Source organism: Nansenia antarctica (assembly GCF_963989245.1).
Source record: "Nansenia antarctica genome assembly, chromosome: 12".
NCBI classification, from domain to species: domain Eukaryota; kingdom Metazoa; phylum Chordata; class Actinopteri; order Argentiniformes; family Microstomatidae; genus Nansenia; species Nansenia antarctica.
The window spans coordinates 672,728-694,389 of record NC_137682.1 but is presented as its reverse complement, the minus strand read 5'-3'; the positions used below and the strand labels follow the sequence as shown (position 1 = coordinate 694,389).

General features: G+C 46.1%; 1 protein-coding gene across 1 annotated transcript; it reads left to right on the top strand.

The window, feature by feature from the left end:
* Positions 1-2,758: 2,758 nt before the first annotated feature.
* On the top strand, positions 2,759-16,455 carry ccnb3 (cyclin B3; the record flags this gene model as incomplete). Its single annotated transcript, XM_080543035.1, has 10 exons — positions 2,759-2,839; positions 3,794-3,877; positions 8,172-8,281; positions 8,627-8,765; positions 8,899-8,997; positions 10,516-10,746; positions 11,783-11,938; positions 12,668-12,817; positions 13,520-13,650; positions 16,386-16,455. 10 exons carry the CDS (start codon positions 2,759-2,761, stop codon positions 16,453-16,455), a joined length of 1,251 nt encoding a protein of 416 aa, XP_080399161.1.
* Between the last annotated feature and the right edge of the window lie 5,207 nt (positions 16,456-21,662).

The window sequence follows — 21,662 nt, the reverse complement described above, 5'->3', positions numbered from 1 at the left end:
TCAAATGATCTCTCAGTCCATGATGACACCTAGGTTGTTAATGTTAGTAGTTAATAAGAACGGATTTTCATAGGTACATTCTTAAGTGCTGTAATATTTGTGGGCGTGTCCAATCCTGTTTGACATGTATGACGAAAGGCTTTAGAGTTCATAGTTGCGCTATAGCTTAACTTGTAGCAGTTTTTAGACATTTCCAGAATCAAACACTTCCAATAAGTATTGCCCAAATATTATGTTTCACCTACGTATAGCCAATCACGTTGTAATCAAATTCAAACAAGAAAGTTCAGCCCCAATAACTAGCTTACCATCACCTACCTACTCATATTCACACCAGACAGCCTTGGACACATCACACAGGCCCCACAGCACAGCAGACTCCTACACTTTGCAATAAGTGGTTTTCAGCCTGTGTAGTAACCCAGTAGTTATATTAGAAGTGTAGTAACCCAGTAGTTATATTAGAAGGAGCAATAGTAAGATTCCTGAACCGTGTATGCTGCGGCTGTGGCTCAGGAGGTAGATGATCCGATGTCTAATGAGCAAGGTCTGTGGTTCGATCCCCGGCTCCTCTGGTCACAGGTACCTGTTACAGAGATTTGACCTTTTCTTCGAACCCACCTGACATGTTACCGGGTTAGAGCAGCCATAGAGTGTGGAAGCCGCAGCAGTGACAACCGCAGCAGTGACACACACACGCTGCTGTGATTGACGCTTGTTGTTTTTTGGCTGCTATACTATACTGCTTTAAAACACGTGTATGTATTCAACTCCACAACTGATTGATTAAAAAGCACACACGCACAACTGCTAAGCCATGTACATACAGTACATAGCACATAAACAAAACTTCAATTAAAGCTTGGTGGTTGTATGTCTTTGAACTAAAAGACTAATATTTATATAATAGGCTATACGGGAAAGTATATTTCTATAGTATATTCAATACACAGTCATACAAACAAAAAGTCATACACAGGAAGATTCTCCTTCTCTGTGTGTGTGTGTGTGTGTGTGTGTGTGTGTGTGTGTGTGTGTGTGTGTGTCTGTGTGTGTGTGTGTGTGTGTGTGTGTGTGTGTGTGTGTGCGCGTGTGTGTGTGTGTGTGTGTGTGTGTGTGTGTGTGTGTGTGTGTGTGTGTGTGTGTGTGTGTGTGTGTGTGTGTGTGTGTGTGTGTGTGTGTGTGTGTGGTATTCAAATTGTCCCAAATAGTTTCAGCCTAATTATTTGTGATACATCATTTGAAACCAAGAATCTGCATTTTCATCGCGGGGGCAAAACACTGAAACCCAAATGCACATCCATGTACAATAAAGTTATTTCATGAAATGTCAGAAAGCGAGAAGGAAGAAGATAAAAAAGATACTATTTGTTTTGTAACAGAAAAGGTTTGGATATGATCTGGTGCTGACTAGTAACGTACATCTCAGACCTCTCCGTGCGCCTATTAGTATATGAATGAATGAATGAATGAATGAATGAATGAATGGTCTTTATTGTCATTAATACAGTACAGGTACCATACAACGACATTTAGGAGGGGGGGGGGCTCCCCTGGTGCTAGGAAAAAAGACTAAAAACAAGAAGGGAAAAGAGCTGGTTTACATAAATAAAGGCTATGTACACTATCCACTATACTATACTACTATACTATACAAATAAAACACTGTGCTGTACTCTATGCTATGCTATAAATATCCTAACATTTCCTATATCTGAACCTTATGTACACAAGGGTTGTCATATTGCACATAATATTGTTGCACATTCATTTAAAGTGTCGCAGTTTGCAGGTTTAGAATGTTCACAGTTGTATTTCAGTATTGCACTTGTGATTACAATCTATATATTATTAGTATATTTGGAAATCACACGGACTTGAATCATAGATAGTGCAGGTAAAACACGTCAACATTACAAATGTAGGCATTTAACTACACATTACATTATATCTACACATTACATTACATACACTGTACTGTTTTTGGGTAAATGCTTTTCACACTTTTTTTGTTCGACACCATTTTTTAAATGTTTAAAGCCTCCAAACACTCCTGTTGAGAAACGGTTGATTTTTAATGATGATCAACCTATGTCTTCTCTAATTGGTTAAAGACATTCTATTGTGGGCGTTCCTGATCGTTCCGATGGGAAAAACAACGAAAACAAAAACCCAATCATAACACTCCAATAGGTTGCTAAGAAGTTTGAAAATTCTCCTGACTCCTCCTCTTAACAACGGCATCCCCAGCCGCACGCTGATAGGTTGGCTGGGGACGAAATCCAGCCAATCAGCGCCACTCCCGTCTTGTTTGGATGAAAGCGCAACACGCACTCTTGATCTCTAGGCTCGCGTACGAGACTCAACAACCAAAGCAAAGCAACTTCTGATTCTGCAGAAAATATTAAAATAGCTTCTAGTAGTTTATCTACCGGAGATTAAACAACAACCTTGGAATAACCGAGAACTTTCACCCAAAGGTCGTGAAGCTGTTTTCTAGCGGAGTGGATAAAGACCTTTACTGCAGATTCACGTGTAGAAGAATGGCGATCTGATCAAACCAACCCGAGAACAATTAAGCTGGTTTAGTTTGCATGCTGATTTATCTTTTTGCATGCTGCTGGTTTGCATCTTTGCAACATCGAAACCTACACGTTACTTTTTACAACGAACGCCTGTGGACAATTGAACCTTTTCTAGACATTTTTCTAAAACAACCCTTTGGAGAGACCTGTAGGATCCAGACAGACAGACAGACATGCCTTTTCCCAGAGGAAAGAAGCCCCTGTGCAGTAAGATCCCCAAGATGCTGCAGCCAGGCAAAGCCACTGAGAACCAGGTGAGATTCTGCATGTAACAGGTTAGGGTTAGGAGGACTGAGAACCAGGTGAGAGATTCTGCATGTAACAGGTTAGGGTTAGGGTTAGGACTGAGAACCAGGTGAGAGATTCTGCATGTAACAGGTTAGGGTTAGGACTGAGAACCAGGTGAGAGATTCTGCATGTAACAGGTTAGGGTTAGGGTGCCAGGCAAAGCTACTGAGAACCAGGTGAGATTCTGCATGTAACAGGTTAGGGTTAGGGTGCAAGGCAAAGCTACTGAGAACCAGGTGAGAGATTCTGCAGGTTCTCTCATGTTGTTGCATCTCGCTGCATGGAAACCAGACTATATTTATTATGACAGCAGTTTCCATGCAGCGAATATTCCATATTCAATATGTCATATATTCATATATATACAGTATATTAATATTCCATATTCAATATGTCGATTCCTCCTCACGAATTAACCAGTCATGTAGCACCAACGTGCTTATTTATACACATACAAGTTATTATTATCATGATTATGATTATAGTGGAGGGTAAACCCAGTTTCAATGTGTTTTAATGTGTCAGATAATTCCTCCACATGTTTCTGCTAAGTAAACAATGTTATGTGCATTAGGGGTTCACCCTCCTATTCAACCCAGGGTGTTCAGGGTTATCCACCAGTTGTGTGTTTCCACTACTACACCCCTGGTCACAACTAACAGTCTGAGAGGAGGAGGAGTGGTTCATCTCTTCATTAAACACTCTCTCTGCCCACTGCAATGACTGAAAGAAAGAACCACTGTGTCATTTATTTCAACAGGATTCTTGTGTCACACAATACAGAAACCAAGCAAGGACATGACTATAACTGCTGCACACATCTGTCACCTCTCATGTAGCTTTATAGGCAGTATCTCACCCTCTCTTCCTCGTGTGTGTGCGTGTGCGTGTGCGTGTGCGTGTGTGTGTGTGTGTTGCAGGAGGATGGTCACCAGGTCAAGAGGTCGTCTTCATCTCCTAAAGGAGCCCCTAAGAAGAGGACCGCCTTCGTAGACATCACCAACGTAAGCCCTAACCCTAACCCTAACCCTGACCCTAACCCTGACCCTGACCTGTCACCAACGTAAGCCCTAACCCTGACCCTGACCCTTACCCTGACCTGTCACCAACGTAAGCTAACCCTAACCCTAACCCTGACCCTAACCCTGACCCTGACCTGTCACCAACGTAAGCTAACCCTAACCCTAACCTGTCACCAACGTAAGTAAGTAAGTAAGTAAGTAAAGCTTTATTTATATAGCGCCTTTCGTACATGAAATGCAACTCAAAGCGCTTTTGAAACAGCCATTTGCAGAGACTTTAGGGATCCAGACAGACAGGCAGACAGACAGACAGCCTTTCCCCAGAGGAAAGAAGCGCCTGGGCGATAAGATCCCCAAGATGCAGCTGCCAGGCAAAGCCACTGAGAACCAGGTGAGATTCTGAGAACCAGGTGAGAGAGTCTGAGAACCAGGTGAGAGAGTCTGAGAACCAGGTGAGAGAGTCTGAGAACCAGGTGAGAGAGTCTGAGAACCAGGTGAGATTCTGAGAACCAGGTGAGAGATTCTGAGGACCAGGTGAGAGAGTCTGAGGACCAGGTGAGAGTCTGAGAACCAGGTGAGAGAGTCTGAGAACCAGGTGAGAGAATCTGAGAACCAGGTGAGAGAGTCTGAGAACCAGGTGAGAGAGTCTGAGGACCAGGTGAGAGAGTCTGAGAACCAGGTGAGAGTCTGAGAACCAGGTGAGAGAGTCTGAGGACCAGGTGAGAGAGTCTGAGGACCAGGTGAGAGAGTCTGAGGACCAGGTGAGAGAGTCTGAGGACCAGGTGAGAGAGTCTGAGGACCAGGTGAGAGAGTCTGAGAACCAGGTGAGAGTCTGAGGACCAGGTGAGAGTCTGAGGACCAGGTGAGAGAGTCTGAGGACCAGGTGAGAGAGTCTGAGGACCAGGTGAGAGAGTCTGAGGACCAGGTGAGAGAGTCTGAGGACCAGGTGAGAGAGTCTGAGGACCAGGTGAGAGAGTCTGAGAACCAGGTGAGAGAGTCTGAGGACCAGGTGAGAGAGTCTGAGGACCAGGTGAGAGAGTCTGAGGACCAGGTGAGAGAGTGAGGACCAGGTGAGAGAGTCTGAGGACCAGGTGAGAGAGTCTGAGGACCAGGTGAGAGAGTCTGAGGACCAGGTGAGAGAGTGAGGACCAGGTGAGAGAGTCTGAGGACCAGGTGAGAGAGTCTGAGGACCAGGTGAGAGAGTCTGAGGACCAGGTGAGAGAGTCTGAGGACCAGGTGAGAGAGTCTGAGGACCAGGTGAGAGAGTCTGAGGACCAGGTGAGAGTCTGAGGACCAGGTGAGAGAGTCTGAGGACCAGGTGAGAGAGTCTGAGGACCAGGTGAGAGAGTCTGAGGACCAGGTGAGAGAGTCTGAGGACCAGGTGAGAGTCTGAGGACCAGGTGAGAGAGTCTGAGGACCAGGTGAGAGAGTCTGAGGACCAGGTGAGAGAGTCTGAGGACCAGGTGAGAGAGTCTGAGGACCAGGTGAGAGAGTCTGAGGACCAGGTGAGAGAGTCTGAGGACCAGGTGACCCTAAGGTGCTGCAGGTTCAAACATGTTGTTGCATCTCGCTGCATGGAAACAGAAACAGCAGTTTCCATGCAGCGAATATTCAATATGTCATATATTCATATACAGTATATATGAATATTCCATATTCAATGGAAAAAAACGCGTCAAAAAACGTAAGCTAACCCTAACCTGTCACCAACGTAAGCCCTAACCCTAACCTGTCACCAACGTAAGCTAACCCTAACCGCCTTTGTAGACATCACCAACGTAAACCCTGACCCTGACCTGTCACCAACGTAAGCCCTAACCCTAACCCTAACCTGTCACCAACGTAAGCCCTAACCCTAACCCTGACCCTAACCCTGACCCTGACCTGTCACCAACGTAAGCCCCCATTCAGACAGGAGGATGTTCATACCTGTCAGACTGTGGACTGAGCCCTGTGTTAGGCTTACAACATAACAACAATGGCAGAAAGGAAAACGGGCATAAAAGTGTATCCTACAACGTCAGGCTGTTCTTCAAGCCTGTTCTCGGTGTTTGGACAGAAGAACACGCATGTTCTGTGCCAGCTGCAGCAGCCGGGCATGTTGGGCACGCACGGTAAAGTCTGCTTGTTTGCCTTGGTCATTATCGCTAGAAAGCGGCACCGGTATTGCTATATAAAGCTATATTATTGCTATATAAAGCTATATTATTGCTATATAAAGCTATATTATTGCTATATAAAGCTATATTATTGCTATATAAAGCTATATTATTGCTATATAAAGCTATATTATTGCTGTATAAAGCTACACTCCTGTTGTTCCAACAACTCTTTATAGAACATTTTCCGCTGTTCCATCATATCACACACCTGTGTTAAGTCCACATGGTTGTTAGGTTGTTAGGTCCTCAGATGTAAGAAGTTGAACGAAAAAAAAACAATAGGACAAAATAGTCATCCAATGTCACTTGTAGATTGGGGAGAATTACAGCGTCCAGAACACAGCTAGAATGTTACGTTAACAGAACACAGCTAGAATGTTACGTTAACAGAACACAGCTAGAATGTTACGTTAACAGAACGCTGCTGGAATGTTACGTTAACAGAACACAGCTAGAATGTTACGTTAACAGAACGCTGCTGGAATGTTACATTCTAACAGTTTTGTGGACAGTTGTAAACACTGGCGGACTCAGGCGGGGGGCAGGGGGGGGCGAAACTGGGATAGGAAGGACTCGAACTATTCTGAAAATATTGAAACCGAACCTCAGGAGTTCTTCACCTCCCCTTCCGACAGGCTGTCAGTCAGTGTCTGTCTGATCACTGTGGCGACGGCGAAGGGAATGTCCAGAGAGTAAGTTTGGAGGAGAAGGAAGAGTGTATGTATATATATATATATGTCATCTAACTTGAGAAAGACCTAATTCACTGTTACCCCATCAACCCCACCCCACCTTTCCCCCCCAGGACATCACAAACACTCTCACTGTCCTGGGAGGGGCAGCTTGTCCTGGGAGGGGCAGCTTGTCCTGGGAGGGGCAGCTTGTCCTGGGAGGGGCAGCTTGTCCTGGGAGGGGCAGCTTGTCCTGGGAGGGGCAGCTTGTCCTGGGAGGGGCAGCTTGTCCTGGGAGGGGCAGCTTGTCCTGGGAGGGGCAGCTAGAGAGTCCTGCTGCATGTTTTGGGTTTTTTTCTTTTCAAATGCAGATTGACTTCCTCTGTGAAACTGACCTCCCTTAGGGGTGTTATTGTCGCTAGCAACATGGTTTCTAGTGGGCAGCACGGCATTGGTTAAGGCAGTGTTTCTCAACCCTCTCCTCGGGGCGCCCCAATCGCACCACATTATTTGGTCTGTTCCACCACCAGCAAAGCAATTATGGTTTGTACTTGATTAGTTGAATCAGGTGTGCTGGTGGTGGAACAGATCAAATATGTGGTGCGATTGGGGCGCCCCGAGGAGAGGGTTGAGAAACACTGGGTTAAGGGACCACTGGTGTAGGATTGGGAAGGCGGTGTGTTGTTATGCCAGCGATGGTGATATACAGTATGTAGGGTGGTTCCTATATGAAGAGGTGAATATGTTGCCATGGTGATATATGTATGGTGGCTCGTATATGAAGAGGTGAATATGTTGCCATGGTGATATATGTATGGTGGTTCCTATATGAACCTGCGCTGCTAGGATCCTGATGAGAGTGCGCAAATACGATCACATCACACCCATCCTCCACTCACTACACTGGCTTCCCATCTCCTCTCGGATCATTTACAAAATCTCACTGTTAACTCATCAATGCATTCACGGCAACGCACCCCCTTACCTCAAGGACCTGGTCAAGTCCCACAGCCCCTCCACTCGCACTCTCCGCTCATCAAATGCAAACCTCCTCAAACCCACCAAAACCCACCTCCGCTCCATGGGAGACCGGGCCTTCTGCTCCATCGCCCCCGAACTGTGGAACGCCCTCCCTGCCCACCTGAGAGCACCACAGTCGGTCGACTCTTTTAAGAGCGGACTTAAGACTCATCTTTTTAACAAAGCGTTCCAGTAGCCAAATTTGTATTTATTTATTTTTCTTTAGTTTTATGCCACAGTGTCTTTTTAACCTTTCTACTTTTGATGTTTTTAGTGATCTTTATTGTGTTGTGCTGTTTTTGTTTCTTTTATTGACTGTAGCACTTTGAGATTCTTGAAATTGCTTTATAAATAAAATCCATTATTATTATTATTATTATTAAGAGGTGAACATGTCGCCAAACCTCTGGTCTCTCTCCACAGGCTCACAAGCTCCACATCAGCCTCCTAACCAGGAAGAAGGATGGAGCGAAGAAAGCCCAGAAGAAGATGGCCGCCACGGTGTCGACCAACAACGAGGCCAACCTGAAAAAGTAACCCTCTCTCTCTTTTTTTTTTTCTTAATCTCTCCATTTGTTTGTTAGGGTCAATGGTGTGTGTAGAAATGTACCTTGTCTTGTCTTGTTGTGTTGTGGTGAAGGGAGAGTCATATGTTTGTGTTTGATGGTCTGGGTGGCGAATGGACGTGAGTGAGTGGTGAGTGTTTAACACGAGGTAGACAGTAAGGAGGAGCGGACAGAGGGACAGGTGGACACAGAGGGACATAGAGGGCGTACTTGTGGATCTTATGAAGCTTGCGATGGGATATTGATACTGTTGTACTGAATGCACCCTGGCACTGTGATAACATCTTCTACCCCCCCCCACCCCCCCACCAGGTCTGTGTCAGTCAGCTCAGAGGGCCAGGCGGCGGTGAAGGAGGAGGTAAAGGGGGAGGCGAACCCCCCAGTAGAGGAGCTGGTGGTGGTGGAAGCCCCCCCTCGCAGAGAGCTGCCCCCACACCTCCAGACACCCCCGGTATGTATCACACCACTCGTTGTCTTTTAGTCAAATCTCAGATATTTAAACCATTTTAATAACGGCTTGGAATGTTCTAATGCTCGTATCTTTAGCTCTGACTCTCTCTCTCTGTGTGTTCTCTCTCCGTCAGATCCCAGAGGAGTTTGACATAGATTCACAACACCGGGACGACTCTAGTATGACAGCAGAGTACGCCAAGGAGATCTTTGACTACCTCAAGGCCCGCGAGGTGAGAGACAGCACTGACACCCTGATGTAGAGAGAAGGACACGAAAGCATCAAAAGTCAAGTTTAGTACTGGGCTAGTTTAGTACGAGGCTAGTTTAGTACAAGGCTAGTTTAGTACAAGGCTAGTTTAGTACTAGGCTAATGTCTATGTTCTCCTAACCTTGTTGAGACCAGGCTTTCCTAGTTTGGAATGCCTAGGGAAGTCCTTTGCAGAAAGTAGCTACAAAGGAATGGACCTATCGCTAAGCCACGCCCCCTTTGAAAACTCGGACAAACAAACAACGCTTCACTGACAGTGACTGACTGACCGACCGTGACTGAATGACATCCAACGACTTACAATGGTGGCGAGTTGGCAAATTTCTGATTTCTGATTCACCACAGCAAGTAATAGACATGTTTCTTCTTAAAGATGACAAGAATATTTTGTCTAGAAGCTTTTCACCACCAGGTATTAGCGAGTTGTTTGTCTTGAGTTTTCTGCCTGTCGTGACTTTTGCTGTGATATGATTGGACAATTTCGATTCTGGGGGGGTGGCTTAGCGATAGGTCCATTGCGTTGTGACGCATCAAACCAATCAGATACCTTGTTTGGGCGGAGCTTAAAAAAATAATAATCAGGTTTTCTAATCCTAACCCATCATAACCCATCATAAACCAGCATAGTCCTGCCCAGTTGCAATGTTGTTACACACATAACGAGCTACCTTTCTATGGGCCAGTTCAATCACAGCCAGATTGGCTAATCTAAAATTCTCCAGACCTCCAAAAGAGACTGTGACCTGTGAGAATGTGATTTGGAGGGTATTCGGTTGTTAAGTCTGCCGTCAAACGTGACGTTTAGCAATTTCCGGGTCCAAACCAGAAATTCCCCGCACCAGAGTACCAGTGTACTAAAGCACCAGAGTACCAGTGTACTACAGCACCAGAGTACCAGTGTACTAAAGCACCAGAGTACCAGTGTACTAAAGCACCAGAGTACCAGTGTACTAAAGCACCAGAGTACCAGTGTACTAAAGCACCAGAGTACCAGTGTACTACAGCACCAGAGTACCAGTGTACTAAAGCACCAGAGTACCAGTGTACTAAAGCACCAGAGTACCAGTGTACTAAAGCACCAGAGTACCAGTGTACTAAAGCACCAGAGTACCAGTGTACTAAAGCACCAGAGTACCAGTGTACTAAAGCACCAGAGTACCAGTGTACTAAAGCACCAGAGTACCAGTGTACTAAAGCACCAGAGTACCAGTGTACTAAAGCACCAGAGTACCAGTGTACTACAGCGGTAGAATAACAGTTCAATCGTTTTTTTAGACTGGGATCTATTCATACAACAAGGGACACATCAGCACTTTCCTGTTTTTCCCATATTTGTCAGCGTCTTTGAGCCTCGGAAAAGCGCTATATAAATATAATTAATTATTATTATTACTGAGGCATTTCGAAGAAAGCGCCTCAGCCAACTTTGGACCCGGAAACACGTCACGACTTAACAACCGAGCGGCTCTCTCCTCTGCAGGAGAAGTTCGTCCTGGGGGACTACATGGCCGTCCAGCCCTACCTGACCACGGGGATGCGGGCCATCCTGGTGGACTGGCTGGTTGAGGTCCAGGAGAACTTTGAGCTGAACCACGAGACCCTGTACCTGGCCGTGAAGGTGACGGACCACTACCTGGCCTCCGGCCCCGTCAACAAGGAGAGCCTGCAGCTCATAGGCTCCACCGCCATGCTCATCGCATCCAAGTTCGAGGTGAGGATACGCACACACACACACACACACACACACACACACACACACACACACACACACAACCACATAGAGGTCTTGTCTGCAGGGTTCCCACGGGTCCTTGAAAGTTTGTGAATTTGAGAAGAAAAAATATCACAGTCTTTTTGAAAATAGACATGGGTCATTGAAAGTGCTTGAATTCCCCTCTCTCTCTCTCTTTCTCTCTCTCTCTCTCTCTCTCTCTCTCTCTCTCTCTCTCTCTCTCTCTCTAAAAAAATAATATATATATCCAAAAATGTTTTACTTAGCTTGTCAACTAGTAAATAAGTCTCTGTATTGCTTAACTTTACTCATATTTCATAATGTATTGTTTTGTTGTGCTGTGGTAGAGAAGGCAAGAGACCATCTAGTGTTCACACATTCAAGCCTCTCTTTTTCATTGTTGTCTGTGAGCGGATAGTTCCTATTACTGTATATACATTCTCATCTAGATCTGTCTCAAACTACGCCGTGTTGGGTCCTTGAATTTGAGGGAATTGAGTCTTGAAAGTCCTTGAAAGGTGCTTGAATGTGATGTTTCAGAAGGTGTGGGAAGGAACCCTGTGTTTGCATTTGTCAAAGATCTGTCCGTCTAAACCTAGCGTGTCATGTAATAATTAATTAATAATTTTGCCATTTAGCAGACGCCTTTATCCAAAGCGACTTACAATTACGAATTACAGGGACATTCCCCCTGGAGTAACTGAGGGCTAAGTACCTTACTCAAGGGCACACTAGTAGTGGTGTGGCTTCAGGCGGGATTTGAACTCACAACCTTCCGATCACAAGTCCAACTCACTATCCACTAGACCACCACTACCCCTTCATGTGACTCGATAGATTCAAGGTACACACAGGTGGAACGCTGGGTTCTACTGTCAGGTTCTGTTAGAATGTCAGTTAGAATCTAAACAACCAAAAACCTTTTCACAGTGTTTGGAATGTTGATGAGTCGAGTGTCTTCGCTCTCTTTGCCGTAACCCTGCCTGTCTTCTTCTTCTTCTTCTTCTGTGGCCAGGAGCGCTTGCCGCCTTGCGTGGACGACTTCCTGTACATCTGTGACGACGCCTACAAGAGGGAGGAGCTTATCTCCATGGAGACCACCATCCTGCAGACGCTGGGCTTTGACATCAGCATCCCGGTCCCTTACCGGTTCCTACGACGCTACGCCAAGGTGTGTGTGTGTGTGTGTGTGTGTGTGTGTGTGTTTACACTCTGACGTTACGCTGTGGTCGCCCCCCCCAAACCACCTCTCCATCTCTTCTACCCCCTCCCCCCCCACCCCATCTCTTACTCAGGGTTCCCACGCTAATCTCAAAAAGCCTTAAAGTCTAAAATCCAGCAATCCAATTTATACGGCCTAAAAAGGTACCAAGTTTCAGTTATTCGGTCTAAAAATGAGGTGCTAGCTAGGTCTTAACGAGATCCTGCAAGGACATCAGTCCGACCACGTCTATTTACGTGGAAATGAATCAAGCTGGAACCAAAAAAAAGCCAATTCGCTTCCTTTTTTGTCTGTATGGCAGTGAAATCCCTAATGTCATCACCTCGAGGATGACAAAAAGCTATCATATGGTGTCGCGATAGGTTTAAAATTATATTCAAAGAGGTCTAAAAAAAGGTCTAAAAAGGTCTAAAAATGACTTCTTTTTAAAAATATTAATACTGCATGTGTGTGCCTGGTGTGCTTGTCTAACGTGTGTGTGTCTCCACAGTGTGTGTGTGTGTAACGTGTGTGTGTGTCTAATGTGTGTGTGTCTCCACAGTGTGTGAGTGTGTAACGTGTGTGTGTCTCCACAGTGTGTGTGTGTCTAATGTGTGTGTGTCTCCACAGTGTGTAACGTGTGTGTGTGTCTCCACAGTGTGTGTAACGTGTGTCTGTCCTAACCCTAACCCTCCACAGTGTGTGAGCGCCAACATGGAGACGCTGACCCTGGCGCGGTACGTGTGTGAGCTGAGCCTGCAGGAGATGGACATGGTACCAGAGAGAGGCTCTCTGCTGGCCTCCGCCTGTCTGCTGCTGGCCCTGGTCACCAAGGGCCTGGGGGGATGGGTGAGTTACTCTACACACACACACACACACACACACACACACACGCTGGTTACCAAGGGCCTGGGGGGATGGGTGAGTTACTCTACACACACACACACACGCACGCAGGCAGGCAGGCCGCAAAGGTCTTAAATATCACTTGGTAGGTCTTACATATTATTAGGATTTGGAAATTGCGATAACTTCTCTGTATCGTGTTTAAATGTGTTTGGGCGGAAACATCCAGTCTGCAACGTAAGCAGCCTGGTAATTAGCAGTATGGTAATTAGCAGCAGTATGGTAATTAGCCTATCAGTCGTTCTGCAACATCAGGGATAACTGACCTCCGGACAGCGTTTGGGTCTGTCAGCCCTAAAAGCGGTGGGGTGCTGTGGGCGCTAAATACCGTAGCTAAACGCCTATCCAACACCTTTTGTTGTTTTCACTACGTTTTTAACCAGCAGCTCTCTGCTCTCTCTCCACCCCCCTCCCCTCCCCTCTCTCCACCCCCCTCCCCTCCCCTCTCTCCACCCCCCTCTCCTCCCCTCTCTCCACCCCCCTCCCCTCCCCTCTCTCCACCCCCCTCCCCTCCCCTCTCTCCACCCCCCTCCCCTCCCCTCTCTCCACCCCCCTCCCCTCCCCTCCCCTCTCTCCACCCCCCTTCCCTCCCCTCTCTCCACCCCCCTCCCCTCCCCTCTCTCCACCCCCCTCCCCTCTCTCCAGACCCCCATCCTGCAGTACCATTCTGGCTACTCCGTGTCGGAGCTCGCCCCCCTGGTACGGAGACTCCACGCCATGCTCAACGCCCCCGAGGACGACAAGCTGCGAGCGGTCAGGAGCAAATACTCCCACAAGTAAGGACGGGCTCATGCTAATCCTGCTACTGATACATACTTTAAAGTGACATTTCCCCAGGGAAATGCTGCGTTTTCACTTATTAAGATAATTAACAATCAATGGCAGTTTGTGCTCCACCACCCCTCCCCCCTAATTAAAGTTTTTCCAACACCAATCTATCTGAAGGACATTGATGCTAAATGAAGATATTTCAGTTAAGATACTAGCAGAGGTGTTTTAGCACAGAGGCTGTTCTGTCTCTGTCAACATGGGATCAAACCGTCATCCATCTGATATTCAACACTCATATCTGTGTACCGGGACTCATCCCATTCATATGAAGTTGTTCCCACCAGTGGTGTAGTCTACGTGATACGCAGGACTACGCCGTATACCCACTAGGAAAGGCCAAGGATTTGCGTATACCCACTAGAAAATGCGAGAGGATACGTAACGGCGTTTTGTGACAGAACTTTCACACTTTTATTCATAAAATTCACCCCGTCTGTGTTACGAAGCACTTACTTCGAACTTTCTAACATGTTTGTTATCGCATAACCAGTCGTTCAGAATGCTAGTCTCAGTATTTCCCCTACAGAGCCTTGGGGTGGGCGGGCCGCGAATTTGCGAAACCTAGGATGGTAGGGGGAGGCAGGGCAATACCGCTACCTGATTGGTTGGCGAAGCACTCCCTCATTGGCTGGTGAGTCTCTCGTGCCCTGCCTCCCCTTACCATCCTAGGTTTCGCAAATTCGCGGGCGGGCCAGACCTCCACACACAGCTTCGTGCCGCTGGAGAATGGTTTGGTTTTGGTTTTGTTTTAGCGCGAGAGAGTTTTTGCAGGGTGAAAGCTCTGTAGAAGAAAGTAAGCAAGTTGAAACGTTAGCAAATGTAATTACTGTGTTCTGACAGAGAAAGTTGGTTCAAATTAGTCGTTATTATTGTGATTAGAAAGTGTCTGATTATAGTTTCATGGTGTGAATAATAGTGTCAAAGAACTAGCAAGCTAGCTAGCTCAGAGGTGATTAGATGAGCTAGTCTGCTGCACACTTGCCAGCTAAAGAGCTAACTGGAGGCACTTTATTATTTTACTTAAAGTAGATATACTATCTTTCTTATTCTGCTAGAGTTGGGCTTTATGGTAATACCATAATGGCATATACAGTACATGGACAGTGGATTGAAGCATTGGAACAAACCCTCACTCATTGGAAATGTCTGTTTTTTGTAGTTGGACATATGATTTTCTTACAGGTGAGAGAGTAAGTAAAGACAGCATCTGACGGCATTGCCCACAGCAACCCAATATTAAATTAGAATGATGTTATGATTTGATATGAATTCAATGTATACCTCTTATTAAATTATAAATACTCTGGTTGTTATATTTGCCTTTTGGTTGACAGCAAAAGAGGGAGAGAGGAGGATAGAGAGGGAGAGAATGAGAGAGAGCAGGATGGAGTCAGCACACCAGAGAGAGAGAGAGCAAGAACCAGGTGAGAAAGTGGACAGGTAGTCAAGACCACATAAGTAAGTAGCCTCGAGCCTAATGGCCCTTAGGGGGCAGGAGCCTATCTCCTGTTTCTGTAGCGTGAGGCAGCTTGATGTACAAGTACAGTCCATGCCACCCCCCCCCCCCCAAGGCAGCAAACACCGGTGTAGATGCATACTGTATGCATAAGTGATTGTGGTGGTGCTTATGGGGTGTCGCTACGGGACAGGTGTCGCTCTGACTGGGAGGGCAAAATCACAGTATACCCACTAGAAAAAAGTAGACTATACACCACTGGTTCCCACTGAGTAATGGATAGCATTTTGTGAGCTTAGAATGATAAGGTTCTATCTCCGTTTAGAATGATAAGGTTCTATCTCCGTTTAGAATGATAAGGTTCTATCTCCGTTTAGAATGATAAGGTTCTATCTCCGTTTAGAATGATAAGGTTCTATCTCCGTTTAGAATGATAAGGTTCTATCTCCGTTTAGAATGATAAGGTTCTATCTCCGTTTAGAATGATAAGGTTCTATCTGCGTTTAGAATGATAAGGTTCTATCTCCGTTTAGAATGATAAGGTTCTATCTCCGTTTAGGGCAGTTCAGAGATATTGAGCGTCAAAGTTTCTACATTCCACATTATGTTTTGTGAGATGGAACCTTTGTATTTTATGAATTACTAACTAAAAAAATAACACCACACAGGCGTTAATAAACACCTAATGGATCAGATTATGTAAAAAAAAAACTAAATTTTGACAAAAATGGAGATATAACCTTATATATATATATTTTTTTTTAATATACATTTATTTTTCAGATTTTATCCCTTTTTCACCCAATTTGGTATCCAATTGAACCCAACCTAGCATCCAATTATCCCCTGCCTATTGCGAAGGATCCGCCGCACGACCCCGTGGCCGGCAGCCCCAGAGGAGGCCGCCAGGCAGACTAGCTGACTGGCTCCTCGAGCCCAGCACCGTTATTCCGGCACCTAGGGGGCGGTGTTGCGCGACGGATCCTTGTCCGGAAATACTCCTATACCCACGCTCGGGAGCGGCCGCCCAATATGCCGCTCCCTGTGTGCCTCGGCCATATCCGGATCTGGCGAGCTGGGATTCGAACCCAGTCCCCGGTGGGCAGCATGCACTAGTGGCCAGTGCTTAGACCGCTACACCACCGTGGGGCACAGAACCTTATCATTCTAACTAAGTCACGATTTGTAACGGATTGTTTTATGTCTCATGTGTTTTGCTGACAGGGTGTTCTTTGAGGTGGCCACCCTCCCCCCCGTGGAGGCAGAGACGCTGGAGGCGGCGTTACTGCAGTGACACAGCAGCAGATTCTACATCAGGAGAGCGTTCCTTCTGAAGACTAGTGTATATATTTGGTCATATTGTATTATTTATACATTTGTACAAGTTCAACGTTTGTTTAGTATGTTGCTATTTTAGAGGTAAAAGAAAAGAAAAAAGAAAGACATTCATCTCTGTGTCGTGTAACTTGGTGTCAGTGTTCCTGTCAGAGTAGTTGAACCATGTCTGTCTGTCTTTCTATGCATGTATGTACCGGTATATGTATGTGCTTTGTTTTTTTACGGTGTACAGTACATCATGAAACTTACAAGGGATGATTCAACAATGTTATGCTATTTTTGTAATGACTGCCAGTATGCACAAAATAAAGAGAACTGTTTTTATTCTTGTTTTAACACACTATCTTGTCATTTCTTCATCAATAGTTTGGCACTTACAGTTTTTCTCAATTGCTAAAACACATTTCACAAAACTTTCCTCCATTTTCCCAAAACTCTAAACACAACACACTTTTCTAAAGCTACATAAGCAAAACCACACCTTCTCTCTTCAAAACTCAAACTTTCACACCAAAACAGCTGCTCAAAGCCTGCAAAAATGTAAACACTATAAGCATTTTTTCACAACTGCCAAAGCACATTTTTAGAAACCTTACAGTAACTGTTCTCAGAATATATCACTGTAGAGTATTGGGCATTCATAGATTTGTGTGTTTCATATGAATAGTATGTACATCTACAGAAAATACAGTATGTAAAAAATATCCTTTTCCAGTATGTATATGTTCTTCATGAATGTTTTACTGTAATGCTTGGCTAATTTTACTATATAACTAAAAGACATTACAGTACAGTAATTCGAACTTGATCTTACGTGTGGACAATCGACTTCTTTTTAAAGGGATCTCTTGACCATTCTGAAGTACGCATTCACCCACAGGGGTGGGTGAGAGTTACAGTAATTGAAATAGTATAACTTCCTTCAATGTTACGGTACATGTGGGAATACGGTACATGTGGGAAAACTAGGGTTAGGGTTAGGTGCTAGGGTGACTTGGTAGTTGGTACATGCTGGCATGTCTAACCTTAACCCTAATCCTAACCCTAACCTTACTGTAACCCTAGCACCTAACCCTAACCCTAGTTTTCCCACATGTATGATAGTCATGCATAAAAATAAATCTGTGCTCCCTGTCTAACGTTATATCTAACGTTACATATTTTAAGGCTGATTTTGCATGATAGTCATGCATTTTTAGATATCTATTTCCCCCCTTTAAATGGCATATGATGTCCGAAATGTTACTAAAGTTCAGCCGCGAAGTTGTTGCACTGTTGTCCTATCGAGTTTTACAGTAAATAAAGGTTTGAAAAAAATGTACCGTATTCCCACATGTACCTTAACATGTACAATACTGTACTGTATCACAACTCAATGCAAAACTACAGAGGATCCATTACACACAACAATACTCACTGAAAACAATGTTCAGGGTGTGATGTTTTTTACATTTATTACACTCCCCCCCCCCCCCTACAATGACTCAGCTGAAACACTCCCCCCCCCCCCCTCTGAAGTGTGATGTCATATCTCATATCCATTATGGCCTGATAGCACTGAACTGCCGGAAATATTCTTTCCTGCACATTGGCGCTAACGTAATGTTTTATATATTTAAAAAATAACATTGAAATAAAGTTTTAGATTGGATTTTTATATTGTTAATATATATGTTTAACATTATTTAGGCAGTTGATGTTCTTTTACCCCTCTCTGTCTGCGCCCCCTAGTGGCGAGGAGGCCCTAGGCATGTGCCGAGGATGCCTCTGTGGTCTATCATCCAAATACAGCAGGGATGTACCTGTAGTACTCCTGTGTGGCCAGCAGATGGCTGTAATGGAACATCTGGCACATCTACAGGCCCCCGTGCCTTCAGTTAGAGCAGAATTATCACACTGATTCACCAGCATCAGGTAGACTCAGTGTAAATGTTTCTTTGAGAGAACTCGTTGTGCGTGCCGCCCATATCAGGACCCTTACACACAGCGAGCAGAGGTGACTTACAGAGAGAATAACTAGGAGCGATCTGGCCACACACGAATATGGCTCTTTTCATCAGCTTGTAATATACTGTATATATCACATTAGATAGATAGATAGATAGATAAATACTTTATTTATCCCCGTGGGGAAATTCATTTTGCCGCGCCACTCCACTAAAAACCACACATAACAACACAACACAACATAAAGGACAGACAACAACACTGGGCCAGCCATGTACTTCATTATAGAGAATAGATAGATAGATAGATAGATAAATAGATAGATAAATAGATAGATAGATACATACATACATACATACATACATACATACATACATACATACATAGATAGATAGATAGATAGGTAGGTAGATTGATACATAGATAGATAGATAGAGAGAGAGAGAGATAGATAGATAGATAGATAGATAGGTACTTTATTGATCCCAGAGGGGAGATTGAGGTGTTACAGCAGCAGTTATGGAACATTACAGTAACAGACTCTGATCACCCTGATCCAGCCAGCCAGAGGAGTTGTACAGTCTTATTGCGGCAGGCGGAAAAGATGTCCGCGCTGTGTAGTGCAGCGTGGTTGTAACAAGGAGCTTCTCTGCTCTGCCACAGTGTCATTAGATTAGATCAGTGTTTCTCAACCCTCTCCTCGGGGACCACCAGCCATTCCACATATCTGATCTGTTCCACCACCAGCACACCTGATTCAACTAATCAAGTAAAGCAATTATGGTTTATACTTGATTAGTTGAATCTGGTGTGCTGGTGGTGGAGGAACAGATCAAACATGTGGAATGGCTGGTGGTCCCCGAGGAGAGGCTGGTGGTCCCCGAGGAGAGGCTGGTGGTCCCCGAGGAGAGGCTGGTGGTCCCCGAGGAGAGGCTGGGGGTCCCCGAGGAGAGGCTGGGGGTCCCCGAGGAGAGGCTGGGGGTCCCCGAGGAGAGGCTTGAGAAACACTGGATTAGATTCAATGTTATTGTCATTGCAGAGTACAAGTACTAGAGAACTGAATGGGTCAGCCCTGGCAACAGTAGCCCCCACTCCCCCTGACACCCCAGCAGCACCCCAACAGCAACTGCCTCCCCTTACCAACACCAGGAGCCAGGGAGCATGCTTCACACCTGGAGACACCGGTACTCACAGCTTTATAACATCTGAGCAGGTGAGAAGGCAGCTTTCCAGGGTGAATGTGAACAAGTCCAGAGGTCCAGACAACATCAACCCCAGGGTTCTGAAGGTGTGTGCTGGAGAGCTGGCGGACACATTCCAACATCTCTTCAGTCTATCTCTAAGACTGAGGAGGGTGCCACAGCTCTGGAAGACCTCTTGCATCGTCCCAGTGCCAAAGAAGGGACGGCCCAGCACCCCAAACGACTACAGACCTGTCGCCCTGACACCACAGGTCATGAAGATCCTGGAGAGGCTAGTGCTGCAACACCTTAAGCCCCAGGTGAAGGACTTCCTGGACCCCCGGCAGTTTGCATACCAGGAGAGCATGGGGGTGGAGGACGCCATCATTTACATGCTGCACAGGGCCTACACACACCTGGAGAGGCCACAGAGCATGGTGAGGACCATGTTCTTCGACTTCTCCAGTGCATTTAACACTATCAAGCCATCACTGCTGGCTGACAAACTAGCAGTGATGTGTGTGGAGGACTCCCTGACGGCTTGGATCCACAACTACCTCACAGACAGGCGTCAGTATGTGAGACTGCAGGGCTGTCAGTCTGAGGTGGTGGTGTGCAACACCGGTGCCCCCCAGGGAACTGTTCTGTCACCCTTTCTCTTCACCCTCTATACCTCCGACTTCCAGTTTAGCTCCGACCAGTGCCACCTGCAGAAGTTTTCGGATGACTCCTCTATCGTCGGTTACATCACAGACGACAGGGATGAGGAGTACAGGGCCCTGGTGGAGAGCTTCGTGCAGTGGTGCGACACCAACTACCTTTTGCTTAACACTAGCAAAACAAAGGAGTTGGTGGTGGATTTTAGGAGGAAGAGAAGGACCCCAGCCCCCATCACCATCAAGGGGGTGGAAGTCGAGAGGGTGGACTCCTACAGGTACCTGGGAGTACAAATTAATAACAAACTGGACTGGACTGACAACACCGAGGCTCTTCTCAGGAAAGGGCAGAGCAGACTGTTTTTCCTGAGAAGGCTGAGGTCTTTCGGTGTCTGCAACAAGCTGCTGCAAATGTTTTACCAGTCGGTGGTTGCCAGCGTTCTGTTCTTCGCCGTGGCCTGCTGGGGTGGAAACATCTGTGCCAGGGATGCTGCGAAGCTAAACAAACTGGTGAAGAAGGCCAGCTCTGTGGTGGGGACCGGGCTGGACAGCCTAGAGGTGGTGGCAGAACAGAGGATGGGGAAAAAACTGGCGGCCATGCTGGCCAATCCCTCCCACCCGATGTACTGCGAGCTGGCAGGGATGAGGAGCAAGTTCAGCCACAGATTTGTTCTCCCCCGTCAAAGTACAAAAAGATTTGGACAGTCCTTTATTCCAGCTGCACTCCGACTCTACAACCAGGCCCTGCAGGGTGGGGGAGACCTGGAGATGGAACTTTTGGAACTTTTTACTTATTGAGCCTGCACTGTTTTATGTTTTTTATTGAATGTTTTTCTGTTTTCTGTACTGAATGTTTTCTGCCCTAACTGAGCTGTTTGACAACAAAATTTCCCCATTGGGGACAATAAAGGTTTTCAATCAAAAAAAAAGGGTCCTGAGGATCCTGTACTTCCTGAGTCTCTGAGATGGTCGGGGGTCAGACAGACCGTGGCTGGGGTGCTAGCCTAGCAGGTATGATGATGCTTGCTGCCTCCGTCGACACCGGGTTGCCTGGAGGGACTCGATGGTTTGAGTTTGGGTGTTTGGTGCCAACGATGCGCTGGGCGGTTTCCACCCCCCCTGTTCCTTCCAGGGCCTTCCAGGGCCTTCCGGTCGGACACATTGCAGTTGCCGTACCTCACTGTGATGCAGTTGGTGAGTGCCCTACGTCTGTGTTTGTGTTAGATGAGTGGGGCAGTCCGACTCATATTTTTTTTCTTTTTATTGTGACAGAGACAGTAGAGATTTGACAGGAAGGATGGGTGAGAGAGAGAGAAGGGATGACATGCAGGATATGTCCACGGCCGGAATCGAACCGGGAACCCTGCGGTTACATGGTC